This window comes from Fonsecaea erecta (assembly GCF_001651985.1).
Source record: "Fonsecaea erecta strain CBS 125763 chromosome Unknown Scaff7, whole genome shotgun sequence".
Classification (NCBI taxonomy): Eukaryota; Fungi; Ascomycota; class Eurotiomycetes; order Chaetothyriales; family Herpotrichiellaceae; genus Fonsecaea; species Fonsecaea erecta.
Genome location: NW_017387250.1, coordinates 1,965,029 through 1,992,550, shown reverse-complemented (window position 1 = coordinate 1,992,550; position 27,522 = coordinate 1,965,029). Strand labels below are relative to the sequence as shown.

Genomic DNA, 27,522 nt, shown 5'->3' with positions numbered 1-27,522 from the left:
ACTTAATTACCCAGTATCGCTTGAAGTGAAGTGTGTAGAGTCTGATCAGACGAGTAGATAGCATGCTAATAAGGGTAGTTGAGCATTGAGGTCGGCGAGTCGGTTGGGCAGAGTCCGGCCCCCGACGGGCCCCCCCACCCCGCCCGTCAAGTTTCAGTTGTACGGGCATGATAGGCACTGCCCCGGGCTCCCCAGGGGTGAACTCGCCAATCAAGCACAGCACAGTCCAACGTCCCTGGGGGCCCTTGTCCGACCGCTACGCGTCCTCCGCAGCAGCCAAGCCGAACCAAGACTTCATCGCCCGCCGTTCGCTCGACGATGATTCGCAGTCTTGTGTGGCCCGCTGCTATTTCGAGTTGTAGGAGGAACATGCGCCCCAGTCTTTTTGTTCCGTCGACCTGCGTCGCAAACTCAAGATTCGCGTACTGTAGGACAACCAGACTTTACCCTTGTCTATCATCCAGCCCCCCTCCTTTGAAACTTGGTAGGAATAATAATAACGGCCTGTCCTTCCCTCCATGAGGCCTTCCGGCTCTCATCCTCGCTCCCTACCTCTTTCTTCCGCCCGCCAGAAGAAACTCACCGCATATCCACGATACTTCCATTCCGATAAGCGGCCATAAACCATGGCCAGAAGCTCGATCATCGCGCTAGCCACGGCAGCTCTGCTGGCAACGACGGCGAATGCTCAGTTTGGGTTCGGAGGGGGCTTTGGATTTGGCGGTGGCGACGTGAGCAATGGGGGTGACTGTCCCCCTTGGATTAGCAACTGTGACAACTCCAACAATGGCGGCAACGACGGCGGCTCCTCGTCGTCGAACAGCATCTCCCAGAGCGCTCTTTTCTCCTCCCCAGCTGAATTCGACCGGGCGACCCGGATCCTGATCGCCCACGCCGTCCTGGCCTCCGCAGTCTGGGTCCTCTTTGTCCCGTCACTGGCGATCCTGCTGCGCCTGAACATCAAGAACCCGATTGTGCTCAAAATCCACGCCGTCGGCCAGATCCTCAGCTACATCGTCTTCATTGTCGCTGCGGGCATGGGCATCTGGCTTGCACAACAGAGTTCCGCCTTCGGGGTGTGGAACGACCCTCACCCGAAGCTGGGTCTAGCGATCCTGGCCCTGGCTTTCTTTCAACCAATTGTAAGTTCCTCCCCTTCTGATGCTGCGTGATCGAAGTGAGCTTCTGGACCGCAGCGCTCGACCATCGTCTTTGTAACCTGTCCATGCTGACGGCCGACCCAGTTTGGTTCCATCCATCACTCGATCTACAAGAAACGCGCCCAGAATGTCCAAGCCGGGAGGCCGACCAAACCGCCCAGCCGGACGACCCCCGGACGTATTCATCTCTGGCTCGGCCGGCTTCTCATTGTGCTCGGGATGGTCAACGGCGGCTTGGGCATCAGACTGGCGTCCTTCAGCCCATTCCAGACCGATTCCACGTCCACCAAGGCAAAGATTGCCTACGGCGTCGTTGCGGCAACCATGTTCCTGCTCTACTTGGTGTTTGTGGTCACCTTCGAGCTCAGGAAATCAAGGACCAGCTCCGAGGAGGCACGGGGCAGAGAGCATGTGGTCCCCAAAGATGGATTGCCCTCATATGACGAGAGCGAAGAATCTGTGGGCAGGTCCAGCAGACACAGCTGAGCCAGCGGGCATTGGAGGTCCGGACCTTTTTCTTCTTATTGTTTAGGAGAGGAGATACACATGAACGTGATTTTCCAAAAAGTCTCCCATCTACTCCGTACACTTGATAGCGAGTGAGACGACATGATAATGATAATGTTACACACAAGAACTTTTTCCGAGGTCGAGCCTCACCAGACCCCCGGGATCAGAGCATAGGGGACGTCCCTCTTGACCTTGGCCCATTGCTCGCCGTATTTGCTTGCCATGTACTCGTCCAGGACAGGAATTGCCCGTGTGCCAAAGTCCCAGAGGAACCAGCCGCCGATGAAGACACCCCACAGCGGACCTCCCGCCGCCAGCGCGTATCCAGCGCGCCACATCGAGTAGCCCAGGTACGAGACATGACGGACGACGGAGAACAGGCCGCCGGTGTAGATCTTGCCGTCGTTCTTGGGATCGTTCTTGAATTTGAGACGCTGGACTTCGGATACGGTCTCGCCCAGCACGCCGCCCGCGAACAGGGCCGCGCCGACGTATACGCTCCAGGGCGGCAAGTACGTCGGGTTTTCGGCCGAGGCGTTGTACAGGAGGGTGTTGAGGGTGTTGAAGACGGTGTTGAAGACGCTGATGGCGACCGCCGCGCCCGGGTACACGGTCTCCTTGGCGATGACGGCCTTCCAGAAGATGTGCTTCGCGGCCGACCCGATGGACATGGCCCAGATGACGGTCTGGAAGGGCGTCAAGCCCGTGGCGGACAAGACAGCACCGCCCGAGACGGGTGCTCGAGGTGCAGCGAGGCCCAGCTTCGCCGCCAGCTGCGGGAGCGGCGAGTGCAGCAGGAGGTGTCGTTGCAGCAGCGGGTCGAGGGCCCGGAGCCCAATCATGAGGGTGTTTCCCAGCAGGTCGGTGCCATAGGACCCACGGCGCACCAAGTCAAGCTTCTTCTGTTCGGCCATGCTAGGCTCGATATGAAGATAAGAGGTGTGCCTTTCGGAGCAGAGCAGATGGTCGGAATTGGGCCACTATGGTGCACACAGTCCTGACTCGTAGGTATGTAGTGTGGTTGCTGGTTGCGGAGCACGGCGGAGAGGAGGGTGGTGAGCACAATAGCCACTGGTGCTACGGGTACTAAATTACCACGTGAGGAACTCCGTCCGGATCGGGTTTATCTCGGCCTCATTAGCCCGACGACGACAACAACTCGCCCTTGTATGCGACGTTGCCAGCAGAGTCTCGGGGGGAGGGAAGCCCCTTCGATCACCCAGACAGATGTAATCATCTTCAGCCCTGCATACGGTTTCCAACATGTGTTGTCTAAACAATCCGTCACCGTTGGCATCTACAGCCTCTGCTCTATCCGAGACATGGCTGACACAGAAGGTTTGGTGATGGGAGTACGGACTACTCCGTCCCCAAGGCATAGCGACTCAGTACCACTACTGATATCACTGCCTCCTTCGCTCAAGCTTCCCGACTGCTTTCTCTTCACACAAACATGGCTGCGTCAGGTTTTGACGTAGGATTAGGCCTCGAGGGCTCCCATATACTGGTAACTGGATCGTCAGGGGCGATTGGATCAGTCGTGGTCAAAGCATTTCTTGCAGCCGGTGCATATGTGTCGGCATTTGATATCGTCGAGCCGCGGGACCCTGTCCAGAATGAGCGACTATACTTCCAACAGGTGGACATTACGGACGAGGCCAGGGTGGAGGAGGCTATGGAATCGTCCAGGAGGAAATACGGGGTGTTAGCGACGTGTGTTTTGGCTGCGGGTCTGGACTTGTCCTACTGTCCTCAGCGCTCCCTCGTCGACATGCCGCTAGAAGCGTGGCAACGAGTGCTGAACGTCAACGTCGACGGGACGTTTTTGACCTGTCGAGCGTGGCTTCGGGGCATCAGAAGCCATGCAACAACCCAGACCAGGAATATCTCTGCTATTCTTTTCGGCAGCGAAGCAGGCACCTTCGGAGTCCCACTATGCGCACCATACGCCGCCTCCAAATCAGCAATTCAGTATGGCCTTGTCAAGTCGCTCGCCCGCGATGCTGTTGGAATCTGCGAGCGTTGTCGGGTGAACGCTGTAGCACCTGGACCCGTTGCTACAGTGCAATTCAAAAAGGAATGTGACGATGATCCCTCTGCTTTATGGCGTGAAGCCCAAGCAACTGTTGCGTTACACCAGCCCGTCCCAATTGAGGCGGTCGCAAGAGCATGTCTCTTCCTCGCAAGCGACAACTTTGCTGGCAATATAACTGGACAAGTGTTGCCGGTGGATTCTGGAAAGAGTGGCGCCCTGATGTGGCCGGAAGCACAATAGAGATGGCCAGACTTACCTCCAAAGCCATATGTTTGCAGCATAGCCCCAGAAATGAAAATTTTCATGGTTGGCACAGCCGTCAAAAGCGCAGGCCCTGTGGTGTACCCCGTAAAGAAAGCCGAATCCCTTCAGTCATTTTATCCGTTTAGCCTGGAAGAAATCTTTATGGAGCCAGCCTTCCGGTCCCAAAAAGAATGTTGTGTAGTCTGACGGGGAACCGAGCTCGCTTTGCAATTCAAGATATGATCATACACATATACTAAAGTCAGCTGTCGCCCTCATTGGACATTTCATTTTTCCAAGATTAGGGGTTGCCTGTTCTCGAAAGTTGCGGCAAATTCTCATCCGAGTAGCGGGCTCTTGGCCGTCCCCTTAATGTCCTAATACCGTTGGCAAGAGTATCCATTTTGAGTCGAACCGTTAATTATATCAGCGGGATGGCCTGACAGGCAGCATGAGACTACATGTGTCCAGCTTCCGCTTCGGCGATTGGCGGAGAGCTAGGGCGAGACTTGCCCGAGAGTTGAGCCACCTGTATGTAGGGGAGGGGGACAGGGTGTGATTGCGCAACCCATGCGGGATGGAGCTCAATCTCTGACAGGACGAATCCTTGATAAGAAGACAGACAGGTAGATATCGGGAAGGTGAGGAAGGGGGCTGGAGACCTGGAACAGCAGTATCCTTTGCATTGAAAATATACCGCATTATCCCTTGGGGGAGGCCAATGGGGACGAGAGAAGCTCGAACGTATCGGCCCGTTTCACCCAATTTGCAACGACAAAGATCTGCTGGAATGTATCGTTCGTTGACGGGAGGACCAGCGAGTTCAACACAGAGTGTGACCATTTCTTCTTGTACTTTTATGATGCTGTGGCCCATCTGCAGCAGTGCGCAAGCGTGGGCGCGGCAGGGTCTTAGGTACGCGAATTTTTCGCCATTTCATTATCAAACGAACACACCCGAGTGTGGCGGAAACGAGGCAGCAGGGCGCAGGGTGACGGCATGTCGGACTGAATATCGTGGGAATCGGAGCGAATTAGCGAAATATATCGATGCTGGGAGCAGAATCTTCACCCGGAGCCACTGGAATAACGCAGAAATATGCGACACCAATGCAGGTGTCGAAGAGAATTCACGCCGTGTCAATCAATGTCCAGTAAGAGGCGCCGAGAGCGGGTGGGATGATGGAAAAACATGGAGAACGATGGAGGGGAGGGAAACGCGGCGAGGCGAGCCAAGCCTTGACTAACGGAAGATAAACTAGAGTCGTCACAGGTTGCCCTATTGAGGGCGCTCCAGGAACCCCCGGGGGATCCTCCAGGTGCGCTGTAGGTGCCGTCCAGGCTGCCCGTTAACTACTGAGCCCTGAGAAACTCCGGTTGCCAGCAGGCCTGGGAAGGGGTCCCTTCCCACTTGCCAGGGCTCCGCCTCCACAAATTGGAGTTCCGTTTTGGCTAACTAATCTACAACTCTGTTCTTTCATCACCAAGAAGGCCTAACGTCCTTCCTTGCTCAACCATTTTGTCATTTCCCACGCTTCTGCCTTGGAGCCGCCCATCTGCGAACCTCACCATCTTGCACCATAATCCGTTGCATTTCCTGTCCGTGCGTGTTGACACTTTGACCGGTGAGCGACGATCCCACCAGCCGCAGTCCGAACCTCGCACACAAAACAGGCGCCACAAGCAACGGAACGCACTCGGACGCCGTGGGAGCTCGTCCTGCTCGAGCTCGTTCCGAAAGACACTCAAGGGCAATTATCTGGCCTCGTTCCCTCCTTTATCAGCTTCGTCCTACACCCTTAGGCCTATTTAGCGATTGGGTTGGAGTAAGAGATGGCATAGCAGTGTTGCGGTGACGGGTACAATTTGAGGCCTCTGACACTCAAAAAATCCGACAGCATGGCGTCGGCTCAAGATGATGATATGTATCTGTTCCAGGCTGGCATCGACCAGACCCCAGCATTTGCTGGTCAAGACTTCGACGCATTTCTCGAAACTCCAGCCCCCGAACTTGACCGGTCGGCGTCGCCTCCCGCCTTCCTCAACCCCAATGACTTAACCATAAAACGAGAGGCGGATTCTTTCAGCCCGCTTCCTCACAACGATGCGTTTGCACGTGCATCTAGAGGGTCCGCTTCAGGATCCAGCAGCTCATCTTCGGAAGACCCTGCGGACCGCACACGCCAGATGTCCGCTCCGTCGACAGCCTCACCACCGGCACACGACACAATACAAGGCACCTGGGGAAGCGGGATAAATGGATTTTCAATATCATCAGATGAGCCCCTATTTGAGGACACCACAATGGCCGGCCTGGATCAAGACTTTGAGGCCAGTAATCAGCAAATGGCTTCCGATTTCGACTTTGATACGGCCGCCAGCACACCCAGCGGGTTTGACCAGATGAATAAAGGCAATCAGATCAAAAATCCGCTGGTCAACCAGCCCTTCACCCGACCTGTTGATCTCTCCCGATTTGGGAAGCAGCCTCCGACGGCGCAACTACCGAATGGGCAGCCTCAGTTCTTCTTTGCCGGCTCCAGAGAGGCATCTCCTTTGAATGCGATGCTTCCCACTGCACAAGGCCAGTCCCCATGGAGCAAACACTCTCCATCATCTGGCTTGGAGGAAACCTTCAACCACATTACCATGAATGGAGACTCACCGGGGAACGCGACATTCTCACCTAATCTCAATTTTTCGACGGCTGGGTTTAGCTTTGATGCGGACTCCAGTACGACACCGTCCACTTTCACCAAAGACATCTCCTCTCCGCCATCCACAGTTAATTCCGCCGAGGGGTCACCGACCCTGACAGTGCATCCAACCTCACTCAAATCTCGTGTCGAGACTCAGATCCCGATCAAGATGACCCTTTCATCACTCCCCCCCGGTGCCAAGAAATTGAGGCTTCCAAGACACACAGTTTCCAAGCCCAAGTTCCTTGCCAAGCCAGAGGTTCCGCGATCCCCAGAGATTTTGGAGCTTCACACGTCTTTGGTGTGTACCAGTGCTATGCAAGATAGGGTGAAATTGCAACGGGCATTGGCACGTGCTAGAGGCGAAGAACAGGCCTCCCATACTCGGTCGAGCCCTGCCTCCACTGAGTCAAGCACCTCCAGAGATGACGAGGACAAGCCCTTGAATGGTGGTGAGGTTCGCATCTGTGCTGGGTGTATACAACGAGAGAGGAAAAGGGCCTCGAGGAAGAAGCAGAAGAAGCCCGAGGAGGAAGAGCTTTTCCAGAGAGATGAAGAAAGAAGAGTGGTCGTCTTCAACACCAACGAAGTCAAAGATTGGGCAGAAGCTCCCCATGAGCCCAAAGACACGCAAAATGCGTTTTCTCCAGGAGCGGTACAAGTGGAGCTACCGATGCGGATAGCCTGCTATTGTCGGCATCAAAATGAGAAGATGGGTTTCCAAGTGATCTTCACAATTAAGGACTGTCGAGACAAAGTCATCGCTCAGGCCATGACCAACCCGATCATGATCACAGATGACCACAAAACTCATAATCCACCAGCAGCGATCCCGAATCAGCCGCCACCTTTGCCAGCCCCAGGACCACAGTTACCAGGAGCGGGTGTCTTCTCGAGCACTGATCAGGAGATACAGCTTCAGGCCCCGGCAGTCAATCCAAAAATGTCTAGGCAGGCCTATTCCATGACCGATTTGCATGCATTGCAGCAGACATTCACTCCCAACTTCCCCATGGCTCCGGCAAACACTCCATATGCCATCCCGTCCTCAAGTCAGGCGGTGGTCAATTTTACACCACGAAATCTCTCCAGACCGGCCTCTCCGAGCGGCCCATCAGGTCCAACTACGAAGAGAAGGAAGCAGAGCGGCTCCGGAAAGCTGCCATCTGGCTTGACAATGACTCGCCTCGACACGTCTCAAGCGCTACCTGGGCCTTCTACCATGCCTAATACGGCCGCGTCGTCGCCGTACGCTCCAAATATGACATCGTTCATTGGACCAAACGATCGCCCGTTTGCGATGCCTCCGGCTGCCCGCCCTGCTCCATATAGTAACAGTCCTCCAACACCGAATGGGGTTGATCCTTCTTTCGCTGCCAACATCAACCGCTCTATCAGCCACGAAAACCTTTCGCGGCAAATAATGATATCAGCACCGCCATCGCGTCAGCCGAGCAGGCCTGGTAGTCCCGGTTCTGCAAGGAACAGCTTCGGAGCATCCGACGCTGCCTTTGGCCAAGCGGTCAACAATCAACTAATGGGACAACCTACCCGACGGCCGCCGCCGCTGATACACAAACTAGTCCCCGCTGAAGGCTCTGTAACCGGAGGCACCGAAGTCACGTTGCTAGGCAATGGCTTCTATCAGGGTCTCGAAGTCATGTTCGGCGACACTGAGGCGACCACCACGACATTCTGGGGAGAAAAATGCTTGAACTGCATCGCCCCCCCAGCTTTGCAGCCAGGCGTTGTGCCTGTTGTATTCAAGCACGATCACCCACAATATTCGTCAATGCCACAACAATCTCAGACCCGACCGTCTCTCTTCACGTATGTGGATGATAGAGAATTGGAGATGTTCCGCCTCGCGCTCCGCACCCTTGGCAAGCAGCTACAGCATCCCACTGATGATCCATACTCGGCCGCCCAGCAGCTTCTGCAAGGGCAATCCCATTCTATGTGGCTCGGACATGGCAACTACGGGCTAGGTGGGGGACATCAGCGCGTACATAGGCACATTGCTGGAGCCCCGATGGACACGCTCGAGTTAGAAGCCATGATGCTGCAAGTGCTGGAGGTAATGGACTCCCAAAGGCTTTTCAGAGCCCCAAGGTTTGATTTACGCCGTCCATCCGGCCTCACGTTGCTGCATTTGGCAGCTTCACTGGGCCTCACACGATTCGTCGCAGGACTACTTGCGAGAGGAGCAGATCCCAATGTGGCCGACAACAACGGCCACACACCTATGCATCATGCTGCAATGAACGGTCACACGCATGTGATACACCGGCTTCGCTTGACGGGGGCCAACCACAAAGCCCGCAGCATCCGCCAATTTACGCCGGCTGACCTTGCAACGTCTTTGCTCGCCTACCAGGCCACAATATCGCCCATGGAGCACTATCGGTCACGGAGTGCTGGAGGAACGCCGATGCGACTACACAGCCGAAGCTCTTCCTCTCTTCGCTCCTTCTGGGAGAACGCATCGAATCACTACGCCACCACTGACACGGACGACTCGGACGATTCGGACGATTTTGATGACGAGACGCCCACCAGAATCAGTTCCGAAGAACCGGATCTCCCGCAGGCTCTCGCGCAGGGTAACCGCATGCAAATGGTCAGCGTTCCTCCGTCGCGAAGGGGGAGCGTGCCACCCACGATGTCTCAAGCATCGGGTTTCACCCCGGAGGATATCCCGGATACCGCACCCGCCGTGGCGCCAGCAGCGTTCATGCTAGCCTGGCGAGATCACCTGGTAGCCCAACTACAACAGTTCAACGAGAACGCACAGTCGGTGATGCCAAGTCTCGCCAACCTCAATGGACCTCTTGCCGCCATCCAGGAGTATCAGGCATACCCGATGATGCGCCGTGTAAGCGCTCTTTTCCCTCAGCGGTCAAGTTCGCGACAACCACAACCCGGTCAGCGTGAGGGCTGGTGGGAGAGTCTGACGGGCCGATCATCACCCCCTGCTCCATCTTCGCCTCCCGCCTATAGCGAATTGTATCCTGAAGAGAAGGAAGGTACGGTTGAGGATTGGAGCATCAAAAAGACTTCTACTCTGCGAGCCGTAGCCGACGCAGCGGCGGATCTTCAGTTTGAGCAGCAGACGGCCAGCAAGAACGCCGAAGGCAGCTCCACAGCCCAGACCGCTGCTGTCCTGAGGAGAAAGCCGATTGAGAAAGTCGAGCTGAGCCGAGATCGGAAATTGTTCTTCTTCTGGGTAAGTTGCAATTGGGCCCGCTGTATCCTTCGCCTGCTAACCTCTCACAGATTCCCTTACTTGCGATTGTTTTAGCATTGATGATCCGGAACTCTGGCCTCACAGATATTTTTGCGTTTTCCAATAGCCGGACACAATCTCTTGCCAACCAAGAGGCGGTTGGAGTTTTCTGATATGCTTTGGTCACGGAGACGCATTGTACGAGTCAACGGTGGTACTGCAGCGAATCGGATATTTTTTTCCTGGGAAAAGGGGGAGCGCGACTAACAGTTGGAGGCTACGTATTATCCTAGTGATGTATTGGTGAACTAGTGCATTGATATACGTGGACTTCTTTGGATGATGGAAATGGAATTTGACGGGATGCGAGCATCTTCTACAGTGGTGAAGGAGTTCTTGTATGTCCAGCACCGAGCAGGCAGCGCCATTCCTTAGTTGGTCGCCAATCGGATAATCACAGTGGCCAGATCCGAGCCGCACTCGGCTACTGAATCAAAGATCGCTAAATGCGCAATTTGGAGCTTGTACCTTTTCGACCACTCAAGCTTTTGTACCACGTGGACGTGCTGAAATCTCCATTCGAGCCTCTCACCAAGACATCCGCTGGTGGTGCGCACGGTCGTCTCGTCTCGTCATGGATGGTGCCGCAGATTACGAACAGAGACATGTGCACGAGGTGTACCAAGACATTGCAGGTCACTTCTCGTCGACTCGATACAAGGTTCGCAGGTCGCCCGGTCACTCACCAGCGCATTCAAGTTGATCAACATGGTAGCCGTGGCCTGTGGTCGACAAGTTCCTCCGCCGCCTGCCCGCGGGGTCTGTCGGTCTCGACGTAGGGTGTGGAAACGGAAAATACTTGGCCGTGAACAAGGACATCTTCATTATTGCGTCTGATAGGTAAAGTCGATAACTGAAAGAGCAACACACAAAGGACACGCAAGCCTGCTAACTTTCCTTCAGGTCCAAAGCCCTAGTGGAGATTGCCCGCCAACACCAACCGCATACCGCCATTGTCGCTGACATCCTGAGTCTCCCTCACCCTAGAGATCTGTTTGATTTTGCCCTTTCCATTGCGGTCGTACACCACCTATCGTCCCCGGCACGAAGGGTTGAAGCTATCAGAGAAATCTTGCAGACATTAAAACCACCCCCCAAATCGGACCGGGGAAACGGAGAAAGAGGAGGGGGAGGTCAGGCATTGATATTCGTATGGGCGCTGGAGCAGAAAGACAGCCGACGAGGTTGGGATCGCGGTCACGAGCAGGATGTGCTTGTGCCGTGGGTTCTTAAGCCGGATGTCGCCTCCAGATCCAAATCGGAGGCTCAGATCTCCAACCCGCCGATCTCGACGACTTATCATCGATATTATCATTTGTATCGGGAGGGTGAGCTGCAGGAAGACGCGAAGGCTGCTGGTGCGAAGATAGTCGAGTCCGGCTATGATCGACATAACTGGTGGGTTATACTTGCCCGACAAGACTGACTCAAACACCAAAGTGTCTCGTTGTATTGGTTGAGCCACCAAGCATCACCGCCTGGGTGTACGACCAGAGCCCCGAAGACGCCCGATGGCAGTCAGTGCCTGGCGTCTCGTGCCCAATCCCAAACTCAGTGTTTCTCGCATCATCCCAATCCGGCTCGGATGAAGCGTCGCAGATCACATTATCCCTCTTTCGCAGCGGAGGTGTTGGGGTATCAAATCACTATATTACAGCTTCTTGCTGCCGATCACAGCAGGGTAACTCAAAGCAAAAGCAAATAACCCATCATCAAAACCCGGAATCATGGTGCCTCTCTGTTCGTCCTTTTATCCAAACATGCTTCGCTCAAACACTAAGACAACATCAAGACAATTCATTTTTGGTTCTTCAGCGAAAAGGAGCATTGCGGCCTCTTGAGTGGTTGTACAGATGGCGATGGAAAGGGTCTGAGGTGTGGTAAGATGGTGGTGAAAACGCGGGCAGTCCAGCCGTGAGTTCTGCTAGTGAAGGCAGTTGCTGGGGCCCCTGTAACGCCGTCTCGGCGGGCATTGACTCTCGTCGCAAGGGGCGCGGGGGCGGCCCGCCATGTCGGAATGTTGGTCTTGGAGGTAGAGTCGACGGCTCGACGCCGCTGTTGGCGTTGGTCAGGGAGAATGGGGTGACGCCGGCACGTTTCGCCATCTCATGTTCGCCCATCTGCCAGTGCATTGCTTCGACAGCTCTCCAGGGCATCGCCATCTCCTCGGCAACTCTCGCCCACATGTCTGCTCGGAACCTAGATTCGCAGAAATCAGTCAATGGAAATGTCCCCACGGAGACGAAATGACCGAGCAGGAGCAACGGTGGGACAGGAGCGTTGGATATTGATATTGGGACAAACGGCGATCGGTGCGACGTTTCTCAACATACCTCTCGTACAACCTTGCGAGCTTATTTTTGCGATCCTCATCCCACTCACTCCTTCGCTCGAGATAATTCTGATAGTGAAGTCTACAACTGATGGCGCTGCGTCCCGGCAAGTGCTTGCTGATGTCCTCCCACTTCATGCCATCCTGGCGAAGCTGGATGATCTTGGCGTCCTCCTCGGGGGACCACTTGGACTGCTTCTTCGCTGGAGATTGGATGGGATGATCCTGACTGGAGGACAGTCTTTTCGCAGGCACCGCCGACCGCGGCTGGGGCGGTGGCAGAGGAGCCACGCTGGTGGCGACACTGGACGGCACCGACTCTGACCGAGATACTGAGGCGGGAGAGCTGGTTGACAGGCCGTCTTCCTCGTCTGTCGGCTTGAGCAGCGACGAGATATCCACGATGGGTGATGGACTCTGATGTCGGTTTGTGAAGAAGGATGGAGAGGGGGTTGTTGCCGGAAGTCAGTGGATGCTGCCATCCACGAAGCGACAGGAGGGACAGAAGGAAGTCGACGAGAGGGATTTTGGGGAGATCAGGCTGAGAAAGCGAGCACAGACGACCACAGGCGACCACGGCAGACTACTAATACCAGGAGACAGCTCGCTTCTGAAGACGGGGCGGGTTGGTTCTTTGGCGAGACCGAGCGAAGGCGCCGGTGTTTCTAGGTCGTAGGCTTCGTGCGGACAGGGTTCGGACAACCACACGGGGAGAGTGACTATGTAGGACAATGGCTTCATTCGAGGATTCCAGGGAACAAGCCACACTACAATGCGGGATTAGAGTGAACGGTTTTGGGGAGGGGGGTGGAATACACAAAGGGCATTGTCCACAAGATGAGATATATACCAGGGAGGAGAGAGGGGGGGGGGAGGACGGGGTGGATTGTGTTCGACGAAAGCAGCGGTCAAGAAGGGCGGGTCCTACGCAGCAGCCTTCCTTCGATCGCTGTTCCTTTTCGCACACACGCATTCGTGGCAGACTGGGCGGAGTGGAAGCCAAGTAAGTCCCTGAGCAGCGACCGAGTCGTAGTGGTAGTCCGTAGTGTGGCCAGATCCATTTCCAGGCTCTCATGCTGGTGGCTGCCGCAGACGAGACGCAAACCATACTCTCTGTCTATGCATCTCGCCTCGATCATTCTACTCCGTATCTCTGCAGCGTGCAGCGGTTACTGGCGTTTCTCTGCACGATTCGCTTTCGGCCGTCGCGAGAGTCACCACGGAGCGGCTGATATCATTGTCTTTCCCTCCTTTCCTCAATTTTTTTTGTTTGCTTCCCGGGCTGGGCTGGAAGGGGGAAAGACCATGAAAGGATCCAGTTCTCTAGGGGTTCCATTTCGGCGTCTCGCCCCAAAAACGACATGGATAGCTGCATGAGATCGAGAAGGGCGAGGACGACGGTCAGAGACGTGACCTTGTCCTTGACCATACCCAGCATCCCAGCACTGAAGAGGTATCGTGGAGTTGTGCCGGGCCCGCCGCCCACTGGACCAAGCACCACCGGCTACTACTACCGCTAGTTGGCGGAGCAATCCATCACGGCGTCAAACTTGGACAGCCCAGGAGGTGGGTTTATGACTTCTACAGCGCGAACTAGAGCCTGGCTGCCCGAATGTGGCATGGTGGCATACGAGTTCGTCAGATGTTCTGGGAGGGTTCGTTGGCAGAAGACTAAGATCAGGCACTGCAAGACGACCCTGCCAGCGAGGGAAAGCTCACAAACGGGGAGGACGAGTTCGTCGCCGCCAGTTCTTTCATGGGCAACGAGGTAGGTGGCTGTTGCACGGGGGTTTCTTCTGGCTCAAATGTCACGAATTCTCACCCGTGTCCCGAACCTCCTTGTTTCGTCTCCATTTCTTTCCCAGGGTTGACCAACTTGTTTGATTCCAATGCCAGACCGACAGCTGCATCTTAGTCAGGGAGAGAGAGGGCGTCATGATCGGGAGGGGACGAGGTGGGTTCCTGGAAATGGCGGGTTGTCTGGAACTGAGCAGATGGGGGACAGCCAAGCGACGGATCAAGAGTGGAAGTTGCTGGGAACGACGCGAAGTAAGAAGAGTTCCTCTCTTCCAGCTTTCCTCCTCTCTCACCACCACCACACCGCATTATCCCTCTTTGGCTCCCCTCCCAGCAAACTCCGAAACGTCCCAACCCCGTCTTCAATGTAGCCATGAGCAAAGCAAACAGCCGTCCAAGCCATCCCGACGCCCACCCAGCTCTTAGGCCGGCCGGGGAAGGCGGGAGAAGAGAGCGATCGGATCCCATTAGGGCGCAGAGGAGCATGGCGGAGCACCAACCTGGCGGAAAAAGGGCAGCGCACGCTGAAGAAGATATAAGATGCTGGAACAACCATTTCTTCAAATCCGCATCCCCGTCCGCATGGCTCATTACACATCCGCTTGACCATCTGCACCTAGGTAAGTACGCTGTCGTGGCGGGCTGCGAGAGATTTGTCTCTCTGGTCTCTTGCAGAGTAAAGCCGCAACCAACCCCTTGCTCCCCCAATGGCTAGGACGCTAGCTAACTAGTCGGTAGTAAGCAACAAACAACAAGGACCACGGCTTGACCAGCGATCCACCAACCACAATCATTCCATCCTTCTAGCCAAACGCCCTATCCTATCTCATTCCATCGCACCCACCCAACCCCCATCCCTCAGTCTCTGCGCGTCACTTATTATGGTGTCATAGGAAGGAGTACGAGGTACCATGTCCCCGTCACCCGCACGAACGAAGGAGAAATAAAAAATACCGTACTGCCACGCTACAGCCGGGCCTATACCTCGTTCTCACGATCCTGGGGGGCCGAAAGTGGAGTCGGCCTACCGTGTTACGAACCGAGTCAGTGTGTCCCGGAACGATCTGGACTGGACAGGTCACACAAACACACGCGGTGTGGGATATGCATGATTTGTGACATGACGACGCGGGCGACAATGCGTCACTATGACATGCTTTGTATAGCTCTATCGACAAGAATAGCTCCTCGTCGCCATCGTTCTGCCATCAACGATAGGCCTCCCACGCGAAGCGGTGAGTTCACCGCTCTGAGTTTTCTCCTTGGACCAGGTATTTTCGCGCACAATAAACGTTCGGGTATCCAGGGGGGAAAGGATCCTCCCCGCTGCATGGCATGAAATCACAGAGACAAAACGTGTTCGATTGTTGGCTGCCCTGCGCCGCAACCTTCTGCTGCAGGGTGACCGCCCCAAACTCTGCAGTCTGGAGATGACAGCACACAGGCTGAAAAATATCTGCAAATGCAAGCTTGCACACAACCCTGCTGAAGACAAACACGTATTTCATACTGCTCTGGCGAGCCGCCGCCTGTGTCGGCAAGTCAGCAGATCAGCAGGTCATGTGCTGAAAGCGCCCAAGCATGCAAAGCGGTTGGCCGTGGAAACCGAAGCCAGGACTTCCTTGTCAGCAAGTCGGCCCTGGAAATGCCGAAGGAATGACAATGCCTTTGTTTCATCACTGGCGGAGAACAGGTGTTGCAACTTGCAGTTCGCCAATGCACCAGACACGAACTTCCCTCAAGTCCTGGCGAACTCAAAGTACGAGGCACTGCTGGGCGTGTCCTCAGCGGCGCGAGATTCCGGGTCATTCAACAAAGCAAACAAGTACAGTGAACAAACATTGAGGCTTTGTTGCAAACGCAGTTCAACCTTGGCAATGCATCAGTTCATCAAAAATGCTAAATCAGTTGCACAGACTGACAGTTGGATTGTCGAACATTTCTACCACACACGCACCCCTGCCGTCCCACTACTAGACACGCGCACTACTGGAGCCTCCCGGAGGATGTTTCGATCAGCCCCTGCTTTTCCGCCTGGGCCACTCGCAGGCCCCATGTTCACGAAGCCCGCCCCCAGTGTTCACCGTTCGTCCATTTTAACTTTGGGTCGTAGGCCGTCAGTCTGGCTGAATCGATTGGGGGTTTGGTGTCTTTGTCAGTCAGGTATGTCTGCCCAACCCTGGACCACACGCCCCGTTACGTTGACGATTGGACCGTCCTGCCGGGAATTCTAGAAACACACCAGTCGGCGCCACCCCGCCCAGCGTCCCACCGCCTCCTAGCCTGGACTGGGACCCTCTTACTTCAGTAGTTGCTCACGTCGGTCAGATAATGGTGGTTGTCTAAGAACGAGTCGAGTGCAGACCGAAACGAGACGGCATGGTGGAAGATAGGACTTCCAGGGTCGCCAAAGGGTTGGGAACCCTCATCTTGCTAGCGCCACCGTCCTGTTCTCGCTTCTGTCTCTAGTTTCCTCGCCAGCAGAGCCCGAAGTTCGAGAGTGGAACATGGTAGCAGCCTTGCTGTCTCCATTGTCCATTATTTCATCACTTCTGACGGAGGCCCGTTGTCCAAGGCTGGTGCAAGTGCCAATCTGGCCCCCTATCCAAGCCACGCAGTCACCCAGGGACTTCATCTTGGTAACGCTCACGCCCATCATTACAGCAGAGGGCAAGTTCTATGACTCGGCCGGCAGTTGCACGTCCTCTGCCTAGCTTCTCCTGGCAGAGCATTGCCCTTTCGGTCAGCCAACGTGCCCTTGGAGGTCATCGGGTGGATTCCGATTTGCTGCCACATCTAAGCGTTATCCTTCACACGGGCCATGGGGGTACCTAGCTCGGTGTACTTCCATTTCCGTCGTGTTGCGCATCCGCAATAGCCTCACCCTCAAGGCGCCGAACCAAAGACAGCTCAGAAAATTTCAAGAAGCGGCCCAATCTCCATCGCATCCCTCTTTCTGTCAACTCCACAGAATCATGCAGGACCTTCCAGAATCAGTTGCAGGACCCCGGTTCTCAACTTTGGCCAGCCACGTCAATAGTGTTCTGGCAAGTGATCATCTGAGATTGCAGAGGGTCTGAGATGGATACACTATGTCTGAGGGGGAACATGTCACTTGTCTCGTTCGTGCACATGATGCTGGCGTGGCTGCTCGATCTTTGTGTTACCATCTACCGACCCGATGCAAATACATGGTACAGGACTGATTGAAGGGTTGGTCCTCAAGCTGTAAGTTTAATGCCTTCGTTTCTAGAGATCAAATCAGAGACCACCGCCCCGAGCCGCCCCAACCACCCTCGTTTAGGGACGCCGTGATTGTCTATTTCTGGGTGAACCAATGACATACGTCCACAACAACAGACACTTCATCACTGTCAAGCACCTGTCTACTTCCATCGACCTACGGCGTGTTGGAACATCAGACGACCTGTGTTTTTCCTTTGAGCAGCACTCGCGGCGAACCCTGAGTAGCTACGAAATGCGCGCTGCAACTGAGCCTACAATGTTACGCAAATCGAAGCGGTTAGCTGCTGACGGCGGAGAGCCGCAGGAAAAATGACAGCTCCATTATGCGACATACGCACTTGTGCCTCATGATCATCTGTTTTTTTGCAGACAGGCGTGCAATGGCAGTGTGGTCGGATATTCTCGCTCCGTCTCGCCAGGCCAACATTGCACCTCCTGCCTAGTCCCCGCCAGAGGAAGGTACGGATTATTACTCTTTGCTCCAGGTGTCAAGGACTGAGACAAGTATGGGGCTTGTCTCGTGGCGCTGCCTTGCCCGCACCGGCCTTTTCGGAGTACATAGTGTTGGCTTGACTGACCCCTTTGCTGAATCGAGCGAACAGTATGCCGGTGAATGCACTCTCGACCTTTTCGGGAGGCGATTTTCCAACGAAGAAAAAGCCAGGGGTTGAAGGGATGCATGGGATGAACGGTCACCCGTGACAAATACGAGAGGGATAGTCTGACCCTGATACATGCGCAGATCGTCGTCCGGAAGGACCCGTTCGGCAACAAGAACCCCTTCTTGGGCCATGGTTTCTGACAATGGCTCATTTCGCAAACATGCTCCTGGCTGCACAGACGTCACGATCCAAGCGAGCACATATTTCTGCTCGAAGTTGCAGTGGCGGGCTCGGTGGAATATGGCTGCTCCCTTTAGCAAAGCCATTAAGCACCTGCAGCGTTGAACCTGGAGACAGCCCATAACTTTCCAAGTCGAGAGGCGGCTCGAGATAGTAATCCGATGTTCTCTCTAGCCGGTGGATGGGTAGATACTTTGTTCACAAAAATATCAGACATGAGAACCACACCTATGGAATCACCTCCTCGATACGGGGCTTTGGTTATTGAATTCAAGACGATATCTTTCATTGATCTGGTTTCCTAACTCCCAGTATCTCTATCCTCTCCCGCCCGGGACAAGGGGATAGAGCAGGAAGTCTGTGTTATGAATCCGTCGTATACTTACAAGCATTGGTCGACGTATAGCCTTCTCGAACCTGGTACAAAGGCCAGAATGCCAATCCTCATCTGGAAATCTAACTTCGAGATATCTGTGATGCGTTCAGCATAGAGATTCGGGAGCAATCCGCTGAGAAGGAAAAAAGAATGCAGTTACCGGGTACTTCCGTGTCCTTTCTGGCCACAGCAAAGTGTTGCCATGGCTGACTGTCTGCCAACGCGGCGAGGGGATCGGGCGAGATCTGAACATGACATGGCAATAGTACACTCTGCGACAGTTGGGCAAAAATGATTCTCCTTCTTTCGCAGGCAAGGCACAGGTGCAGCAGCACGAGCATCGTCATCGACAGAGGTACCTTGCCTCCACTGATATAGTCTGGAAGTGCACCCCAAGGAGAGATACAAGGCAAAGAACAAATCGCCTGTCAAAGATTATTGTCCTAATGACCTATTTGATTTTCTGTGGCCGGTTATCTGAGATATGTTGCAATATAGGCATAGATAGAGTGCATCTCAAGAAACTCGTCATCAAGTCACATCACCCCCCCTCGCCCTCCAGCCTGGAGTTTTTGTTTCTGGTGTGGCATCCAACTCTGTAGCTAACCCTTGCCTTACTTAGAGCCTCTTGCACTGCCGCCTGGCCGTTCGGCCCAGTCCCCGTCACTCGAATCCACTTCAGGATGGATGTCCTCGTCAGCGGTTTCACCCTGGCCGTCCGGGCCTGGATCTCCAAACGATTCCTCCGTCTGCTCCTGCAGATAAGGGTCAAATTTCCCGTCTCGCCTCTCCTGCATGGCTTTCCTGGCCTGGTTCTGCCAGCTCTTCTCGTAGAATCCCTCACTTACGTCCCTCTTGAACTTGTGCACGGCCGCCCGGACGTAGGGATCGTCGAGCACAAAGTCCACCGACAGCGGGCATTTGAGGCGGCCCTCGTCGTCAACTTCGTACTTCCGATACCGTGGCGGGAGACTGTCGATGATGGAGCGCTTTTCCGTCTCCGTATAGCTGTCGGGCGCGGCGGTCCAGCCTGAGACAGCCGTCACGAGAAATCCGTGCACATCTGCGCCGACGATCGGCGACGAAGAGTTGAAGATTCGCTGTGACGACCAAGGTCCCGTGTTGCGCTTTGGTCTTTTGGGGCGATGCATTCCCGTATCTTGGGGGCCCACAGTGGTCAACTTGTTCCCGATGCAGCGACGGGGAGGCTGAGTAGTGAACGGGGCTTGTGCGTCAAGAGCACAGGCACATAGACAAGACCAAGTCAACTTGTGTCAGCGGCAGTTGCAATTCTCTCACGGCCTGTCTGTCGCGGAATGCTGGTTGTGTGTAGTGTTGGCCTTCACACTCGGTCTGTTTCTCCCATGTCGTAAGACAAACAAGGCACTGCACGAGCAAGGATAGCCGGAACAACCGTCAAACAAATTTGGTGGGGAGAAAATGACCCAGTCAACAAGGGGCGGGCCAGGTTGGCATGGTGAGCCAGCCTCACCAGGGTTTGTGCGACGAAGGAAGATATGTCCCAGATATGTCCCATGTTATGCAGGGGCCAGTCTGACCAAGCTGGAAATTGAACTAGTTGAACTCCGTGCAGAGCATATCGCATCCTACTAATTACCGTATATCTACTGGCTTGGGGTGTGTTTCTATTGACATAAGCCAGCTCCCGAACCAGGTCCAAGGTCCAAGTCTCTGTCACGAGCATAGAGGTTTCTTCCCACATACCTTGATAGGCAGGAATTCAATTATGGTCTATCGTCTCTATGTCCCATAGTGGTGTTGGGCCTCTGGAAGAGTGACGTAGGAGGATGGCGATGCCGAGGTTGTCCGAGCCGCCAATCAGCGACGACTTTCCCTTGGCGCGGCTTGACTGCGGCTGTAAGTGATTGAACGTGCCAACTCACCATCCCATCCATCCCCTTCTCCAGTTTATCCATCGTTCCATCATCGTTTCCTTCACGTCGAATCTATCTTCCCTTTGCCGTGAAGGCGCGGCTGAATGTGGGCTGTCACTGTCGTCCGCTGCCGTCTGTGATCGCGTGTGCGATCCCCACCATGGCCGCCTCCTCAGCGACGTCGGCGGTGCGCCGAACCGTCCACGCGACCATCCACTCCCTGTCCAGCGCATCTGCCGACTTGACCAGAGCGGCGATAAGCCTTCCCTCCACCTATTCCAACTATGTCACATCAAATTCCTCCTCGGTCTCTACCATTGAGAGCAGTTTGCGCTCTTTGACGTATCTCCTTCCTGGTGCCCGGTTCCACGACACCGAACTCGCCTCGGAGTCGGTGCATACTTTCGTTCAACTCTTGTCCATATATCACGATCATCTCCTGAAGAATCGCGCCGCGTCGCTGGCGCTGACTCCTTCCGTTCTTAAAGTAAAAAACCTCAAACTTCAGAAGCCGAAGCCATCTCTCCATGCACGCTACACGACATTCTGGACGTCGTCATCGTCCCTGTATAATAAGATTGCGACGGTCCTGAAAATCGCCCAATATACCGAGCTGCTGTGGGAGATGATCGCGAGACGCCGAGGTGGGGAGAAGGCCAAGTGGCGCGTGGTGGTGCTGCTGGAATCTTTCAAGGCCATCTGTCGGCTGTTGCTGATGCGCCTCACCAACTTACGACCAACGGTCACCCCGCCTATGCCAATGAGGGAAGACTTTGCTCCCGTGGAACCGGAGGAGCAAGATGAGGAGCTTGACATGGATGAATTGAAGTCAGACAACTTCGATGTCAAAGATGCCTTGGGTGACGCTGGTGTCCCTACACCACCCCTATCGGACTCGGGAAAACACCGCCCATCTTCCTTGTCCATCACAGAACCGTATAGCATGCCTCGCACGGGGCTCACCCTTCCTACGCTACCCTCCCCTGATACCGTCTCCAGCTATCTCCTCAACCATGTGCTGACGGCCGACGATGTCAAGCCCGCCAAACAATTGCTCCACCAACTCACCACTTTGCGAGGACAGGCTGCCGAGATCATGTACATCTTACGGCCTTTGATCTACGCGCTGCTGATGCAACGTATTGCTCGTACCTACGGCTATGAAGGGAACAAATGGAAGCGCAACTGGACACCCTGGCTGGTCGGAGTTTCCATTGAATATCTTTCGCGGCAACTGGCAAAGAGAGACCTCGCGGCACGAGTTCCCGGCGGTGCACGATCAGGTCTCTCGGCATTGGAGCGTGACGAGTTGAAGAAGCGTGGCTGGCAGCTTGCATGGTGGAGCATGCGAGGCGCGTTTTACGAGAATATCACGAAAGTCTGGGTGCATGGTGCCGCCGCTTCATTGAAAGGCAAACCCATTCTCGACTTGGTTGGAGGAATCATTGAGGAATACGAGTTCCTATGGAGTAACTACTACTTCAGCACGTCGACAATGTGATGCTCCATTTGATTGTCCCCACAATCAGTGGGAGTGCATCATATTGGAGCATTGGAATCTCTATGCAACATGGATCAGATGAACCTGTTGCAAAGGACTAGCCAACTGGAGTCTCGACATTTTACGACAGCCATCGCCGGAATGAGGCCATTTAGCTGCCCCTGAAGGCCAAACTTGACTGTGGCCCACGAGCCAATATCTTATGTCGAGGACTTACAACTTGCTTTGGGTTCGACCTACAATTAGGGCGGGTTTGGGTGTGACACTTTACATATCGGGATATGAAGTGGTTTCTTCTCTTCCCTGCTGGCAGTGCTTGGTGGTGCTCAAGAGCTCTCGATACAAAATATCGGATCAATTTCAGTGAATGCAATCCGCCCAGAGCTGAGATTCGTCCTTGTCATGTTGTCTACAGTGAACGGCACTATTCCCGAAACGGTCTATGCTCGTTCTGCCAGACCTCTCCATCCCAACTGGGGGCTTCACTTTGATTGCAAAAGGAGACAAGCTAAACTTCGATCTCTAATAACCTCCTCACCGTCTCTCTCACTTGGCAATTTCATCCCCACGATTTTGACAGTCGAAACACGAACATCTCTTCTCAGTCCTTGAAGCGTTGTGAACCACCCCGATACCAATCTCAAGATGTCGTCTGCTCGGTCTTCTAAGCGGCAGAAGCTCCAGCACCCTGGTTCACGATCCAACCCAATTCAAATTTCCGACGACGAAACCGGTTCCGAAGCAGGCGATTTGAGCACGGCGGCCTCTGAGCCAGACTCTCTTCGGCCTTTGCTTTTTGTCCTCGATACTCTCAACCGCGATGAGCACCTTGGAATGATTTTGGAACGTGCGAGAGTCGCCAATACCAGCCAAAATACCCTCAAGACCCTGTTGGACAGTTCCACGGTCATGGAACCAGGAACCCAGCCCGAGCCCAAAATTGTCAGGAGCGGTACAGGAGACGATACAACGTTGCAAGTGGAAACCACCTCTAATGGACAAACAATCATCCCGCGAAACGAGACGAGCTTCCTCCAAGATCACCCAACTGCAGGACCATTTCCCTCTCTCCAACAGATCGAGCACTTGATGTATCTCCCTGGCCGCGCCCTCATGTCTGCCTGTCGGCTATCTGAAGCAGTACATCGATGGGCCAAAGTCCTGGATAATCTCTACAGTCTGTGGGAGTCATTGTGGAATATCTATGACGCAATGACAAAGCCGGGACCAAGCTCAAGGCCTCTGAAAATACGCATGCTCTGGGAAGAACAGAATCCGCCAATGTTGCAGGACCTGGAGAGGATCGTAGCCGACGTGCAGATTGCAGAGGGAGAGTTGGACAAGCTCGCAGAGGCGGTACTCACGGAAGCTGCTGCTCATGTCAGCCAGGGATGAGACACCGGTAGAAGACAAAGAAAGATACAAAGTTCAAGATATTCGTGGTGTTCTTGTCCCGATATTGTCTCGGTCTTGGGAATAGCGAGCCAACGCAAGGCTTGGAAATGCAGTTGTGGACCACAGAAAAGGATGCGAGCCGTTGTTGGGAGGTCTCTTTTGGCAGTGGAGCTGGAGGAAACAAAGATGGACATGGCCGTGGTTGCTTTCGTGGTCCATGCACGTGAACGATACATTCAAGGCGGCCTTCTTGAACACAAGGATTGTGGAAGTGTTTGCTTGTGCTGCGGTCAGAAGACATTCCGATAAGACGCTGAGGTTATCCTGTTGAGATGGTGGTTGTGTGCTGGCTTGTGCATTGACATCGAGACATTCCGATGGATGCTAGAGTTATCATGGTGCTATGGTAGTCGTGACAAGGTTTGTCCATTGATGTCAAGCATGGCGTATTCAACTGCAGTCAAAATGCTCACCAAATTCGTCCTGAAGGGTCGCCGCTTTATCGTATCTTCGCCTTTGCTTGAGTGAAGCACCGTCCCTTGTCGCCTGCCGCTTTAACTACTATCGCCTCACCTTCCCTTTACATGCGGCTCAGTAGGAATCTCGCTGTATATGGAGACATCAAACACTGTGAGCATTCGCCCAGCTACCCACGCCACAGACAAGTTATTGCTCGACCTGAAATCAAGAGTGCCTAAAAAGAGGAGAGAGAGGTTGTCGGGCCAGAACTATGCTGTTACTCTGCACCTTCCAGCTGCCCGCGCCATTACTCTCCCCCACAAATCCACCATAAGATGCCAGAGCCTCGTCGATCCGGTCGCCAGCGCAAGGTCAACCCGCGATACGCCAATGGTGGCTGGGACAAGGAGACCTTGCGCACCCTCCGGGCCGAATCTGAATCATCTGGCCCGTCTCCTGGCGAGGAATCGGCATCTTCAGAGTCGGACGGCGGCAGTGCGGTTCACCAAGCCGATGCCCAGGAAGATGAAGATGACGACGCATCGATTGCCTCTGCTGCCTCGACACGATCCTCTGATGTTGATATACCAGACCAGGAGGAAGAGGATGTCGCAGGCGTGAGCTCAGCGTCTGCCGATGACGTACCAACCCGCAAAGGACAAAGTCAACGATCACGACCACAGGCAACATCCGCTGGCGGCGAGTCGACCCGGTCGCGGGGTATACAGCCTCCTTCACAGCTCGGAAAGAAAACAGCTTATGCCAACATATTTGGACCCGAGCTTGACGACCTGTGCGAGGTTCTTGTAGCCAGGGACACTTGGCTGAAGGGACAGGACGTCACGATTCCAAGCAGGCAGACGCTGTCCAACGCCATTCAACAGTCACACGATCTCGACCAAAGCTGCGCTGAGAGCAATGACGACTTGACGTCAGATAAGGAGGACGCCTTCGAGGTAGATTTGTTGTTTGAGACGGTGCGTAATCTCCAAGTTTTGGAGCCAATTGACCTGAAGGCCGTCTACGAGAAGTACCTGCTACATGACATGCCAACACATTCCATCGTCCTTGGTGCTCGAGGGAAGCAAACCAAATTTGGACTTGGTTACCTCTCTCCCTCGGATATGGGGAAGGCGTGGCTTGATTACGAGAAGCCCGGTGGTGCTGAAACGTTGCACGCGGGAAAACTGCCCGCCCAGAGGCGATATCATCAAGCCTGGCTCCTCAACGTCGGAGAGAAAGTCCAGGGCTTCGCATGGGCTTTTGGCGCCCCTTCAATACAGTATCTTGCCATTGCTGTCAAATGCCCCTCATCCCAGAGACGGATGGCACCGGGGGAAGAGTGTGAACGCCCAGCTTTCCATCCCTCGCCAGCGTATCCGACCAGCATCCAGGTCTGGGCCTTCCACACAAGGCCCACCGGTGTCGAAGGAATAGGAACATTGGCAATAGACGAGGAGCCCAGCCTGGCGGTCGTGATCGGGACGGAATGGGGCAACATCCGTCAGCTCAGGTGGTGTCCGTTCGATCCTGACACGCAGACTAAGCACGAGAACACCATCAATCCAAGTATCGGTCTCCTTGCAGCCGTCTCAAGTGACGGCCATGCTCGTGTGATCGCCGTGCCGCGTCCCGGAAGTCGCAACGCCAGGAAACCAATCACCGTCCGGGTCGAGAGGGCTGGCTTTGACATCCAGCCTCCAACAGACACTGTGTTCACGACGCTGGCTTTCGCCGGAGCCACCAACCTCATGCTTGGCACCGCCGACGGGTTTCTCTATTCTTTCGACCTAGCTGAACCGGTGAGAGAAGGAAATAACCCACAACACTATATGAAACAACAACTCCACCACACGTACGTCGTCTCCGTCTGTCCGGCCTCGCCTGGCCCGCAAGCGACGTTCCTGGCCAGCACGTCGGCCTCTGGCGATCTCGCCCTCACAGACCTGCGAAGTCCCGACCAAGACCGCGTTCACATGGCCCGACCCAGCTTCCCAACGCGAGATCTGATCTACGCACCTTTCACACGCTCCTTCATTGCGGTGCTGGATCGGAGCGGCAATACCCAAGTCGAGAGGAACTCGGCCACATTTCTCGTCTGCCACCACATCCGGCAGTTCCCAAATCTACTGAAGATTGCCAAACTGCCGCACGAAACGGGCGCCGCGACGGCGCTGGCCGGTTCACAGTGGCACCCGTGCATCCTCGTTGGCAACGCCAAGGGCCAAGTCCTGGCGACGAACTATCTGCGCAAAGTGCTCCCCTACCGCAGATCGGATCCCAAGAAAGCCGTGGGCGCATACATGCAAAAGATCTGCGAGTACGATTGGCGACCGCTCACGCCGCAGGAGCGGAGAAGAAGACACGGAGAAGACGCATCACCGGCTGGTGCCGAAACAATCGACGAGGAAGATGCACAACCCCCCGCCGACATCTACCATGGCCACGACGCCCGGCTGGGCATGTCGCGCTTCCACGAGGGCTTCAAGCCGGAGAAGATCGAGGTCGCGAACATCCTGCCCCCGACGACGAAGAAGAACAACTCGCGGCCAACGAGGAAGAAGAAGAAGAAGACGACTGCCACCGCCGACGCGGGGGCCACAGGCGTGGGCGAGGCCGTCTTCGAAGAAGAGCAGGCCGTCACCGCGCTCGAGTGGAACCCCAACGCCTCCTGTGCCGGTATCGTAGCCATGGGCTGGGCCAGTGGCGTGGTGCGCGTGCAGGATCTGGCATACGACGCCCACCCCTCTTGAGGAGAGAAGAGAGGTGATGTGATGCGATGTGATGTCGCTCTGATCCCTTCTCGTAACTCACAAAACCCAGAGCAAATTGACAAAGCTGCCTCCGCCGCCACCATCACCACCTTCGACGCAGATTGGGGATCTGGGATCGTCTATGCAAGAAAGAGGCCTGTTTTCACAGATGTCAACGCCGGAATGAGGGAAACCAGACCCGCCTGGCTTGAACAACCCCGCCGTCATGAACCAAGACTCTTCAATGTAGCCTGCGATGGACGGACTGACTGACTGCAGTGCACTGTACATACAGACATACAGCCATAACCGGCCGGTGAGATTAATGGCCATAACAACAGAGCCGATTCCACCAGCGGCTACACCGACATAGAAAGTGTGCATCGTCACTCAATATCTGACTGAAACCTGCATACGCAGCCTGTTTTCTTAGAGAGAGAGAACGGGGGAGGTCATTGTTTCACATTTCCGGGTGATTGATGATGGCAGACAGCAGATAGCAGATGGCAGACAGCAGACAGCTGAACTGGCTAACTGGCTAACTGGCTCGCTACGTAGATAGCTAGCTATTGTGTAGCATAGCATAGCTCAATGTGCTCTCGTCTCCTCCTCTCTGTCTCTCAGTACACCCACCATATCATATCATCCACCTGCTCTCCTTTGTTGATTTTGATTTTGATTTTGATTCTTTTTCTTCCCTTCCCTTCTCTTCCCTTTCCTTTCCTTTCCAAGCACATTCATTCTCCACCTCGATTCACCTCCGATACATTTTTTCCCTTTTCTTCGACACATTTGTTTGTGGTGAATGACGGCTTTTTTTTCTTCTCCCAGGAAAACAGCGATCATCAGAACCCCTTAGGTAGTGTACATGACAACAACACACAGAAGAGTCCGTCCAGCCCATGCTTCCTCAAGATCCCCTCCTGGTCCCCCCTGGAATTTTTTCTTTCTTTCTCTGTCCATTACTCTCACATGTTCCACCACATTTTGCTGC

At 54.7% G+C, this 27,522-nt stretch overlaps 10 protein-coding genes across 10 annotated transcripts; 7 read left to right on the top strand and 3 right to left on the bottom strand.

Annotated features, from left to right (window-relative positions):
* Positions 1-626: 626 nt before the first annotated feature.
* Positions 627-1,646, top strand: AYL99_08592 (hypothetical protein; the record flags this gene model as incomplete). The annotated part of the gene is made up of 2 exons (XM_018840100.1): positions 627-1,142; positions 1,245-1,646. The coding sequence occupies 2 exons, from the start codon at positions 627-629 to the stop codon at positions 1,644-1,646; spliced, it is 918 nt and encodes a 305-aa protein (XP_018691221.1).
* Positions 1,647-1,816: 170 nt separating this feature from the next.
* Positions 1,817-2,584, bottom strand: AYL99_08591 (hypothetical protein; the record flags this gene model as incomplete). The annotated part of the gene is made up of 1 exon (XM_018840099.1): positions 1,817-2,584. The coding sequence occupies one exon, from the start codon at positions 2,582-2,584 to the stop codon at positions 1,817-1,819; it is 768 nt and encodes a 255-aa protein (XP_018691220.1).
* Positions 2,585-3,123: 539 nt separating this feature from the next.
* AYL99_08590 (hypothetical protein) lies at positions 3,124-3,945 on the top strand (the record flags this gene model as incomplete). Its single annotated transcript, XM_018840098.1, has 1 exon — positions 3,124-3,945. The coding sequence occupies one exon, from the start codon at positions 3,124-3,126 to the stop codon at positions 3,943-3,945; it is 822 nt and encodes a 273-aa protein (XP_018691219.1).
* Positions 3,946-5,846: 1,901 nt separating this feature from the next.
* Positions 5,847-10,045, top strand: AYL99_08589 (hypothetical protein; the record flags this gene model as incomplete). The annotated part of the gene is made up of 2 exons (XM_018840097.1): positions 5,847-9,872; positions 9,923-10,045. The coding sequence occupies 2 exons, from the start codon at positions 5,847-5,849 to the stop codon at positions 10,043-10,045; spliced, it is 4,149 nt and encodes a 1,382-aa protein (XP_018691218.1).
* Positions 10,046-10,506: 461 nt separating this feature from the next.
* Positions 10,507-11,358, top strand: AYL99_08588 (hypothetical protein; the record flags this gene model as incomplete). The annotated part of the gene is made up of 3 exons (XM_018840096.1): positions 10,507-10,593; positions 10,648-10,772; positions 10,836-11,358. 3 exons carry the CDS (start codon positions 10,507-10,509, stop codon positions 11,356-11,358), a joined length of 735 nt encoding a protein of 244 aa, XP_018691217.1.
* Positions 11,359-11,743: 385 nt separating this feature from the next.
* AYL99_08587 (hypothetical protein) lies at positions 11,744-13,885 on the bottom strand (the record flags this gene model as incomplete). Its single annotated transcript, XM_018840095.1, has 3 exons — positions 11,744-12,131; positions 12,266-12,681; positions 13,805-13,885. 3 exons carry the CDS (start codon positions 13,883-13,885, stop codon positions 11,744-11,746), a joined length of 885 nt encoding a protein of 294 aa, XP_018691216.1.
* A 5,254-nt stretch (positions 13,886-19,139) lies between these two features.
* AYL99_08586 (hypothetical protein) lies at positions 19,140-19,676 on the bottom strand (the record flags this gene model as incomplete). Its single annotated transcript, XM_018840094.1, has 1 exon — positions 19,140-19,676. One exon carries the CDS (start codon positions 19,674-19,676, stop codon positions 19,140-19,142), a length of 537 nt encoding a protein of 178 aa, XP_018691215.1.
* Positions 19,677-20,580: 904 nt separating this feature from the next.
* Positions 20,581-21,921, top strand: AYL99_08585 (hypothetical protein; the record flags this gene model as incomplete). Its single annotated transcript, XM_018840093.1, has 1 exon — positions 20,581-21,921. The coding sequence occupies one exon, from the start codon at positions 20,581-20,583 to the stop codon at positions 21,919-21,921; it is 1,341 nt and encodes a 446-aa protein (XP_018691214.1).
* A 645-nt stretch (positions 21,922-22,566) lies between these two features.
* AYL99_08584 (hypothetical protein) lies at positions 22,567-23,316 on the top strand (the record flags this gene model as incomplete). Its single annotated transcript, XM_018840092.1, has 1 exon — positions 22,567-23,316. The coding sequence occupies one exon, from the start codon at positions 22,567-22,569 to the stop codon at positions 23,314-23,316; it is 750 nt and encodes a 249-aa protein (XP_018691213.1).
* A 794-nt stretch (positions 23,317-24,110) lies between these two features.
* AYL99_08583 (hypothetical protein) lies at positions 24,111-26,528 on the top strand (the record flags this gene model as incomplete). Its single annotated transcript, XM_018840091.1, has 1 exon — positions 24,111-26,528. One exon carries the CDS (start codon positions 24,111-24,113, stop codon positions 26,526-26,528), a length of 2,418 nt encoding a protein of 805 aa, XP_018691212.1.
* Positions 26,529-27,522: the final 994 nt, after the last annotated feature.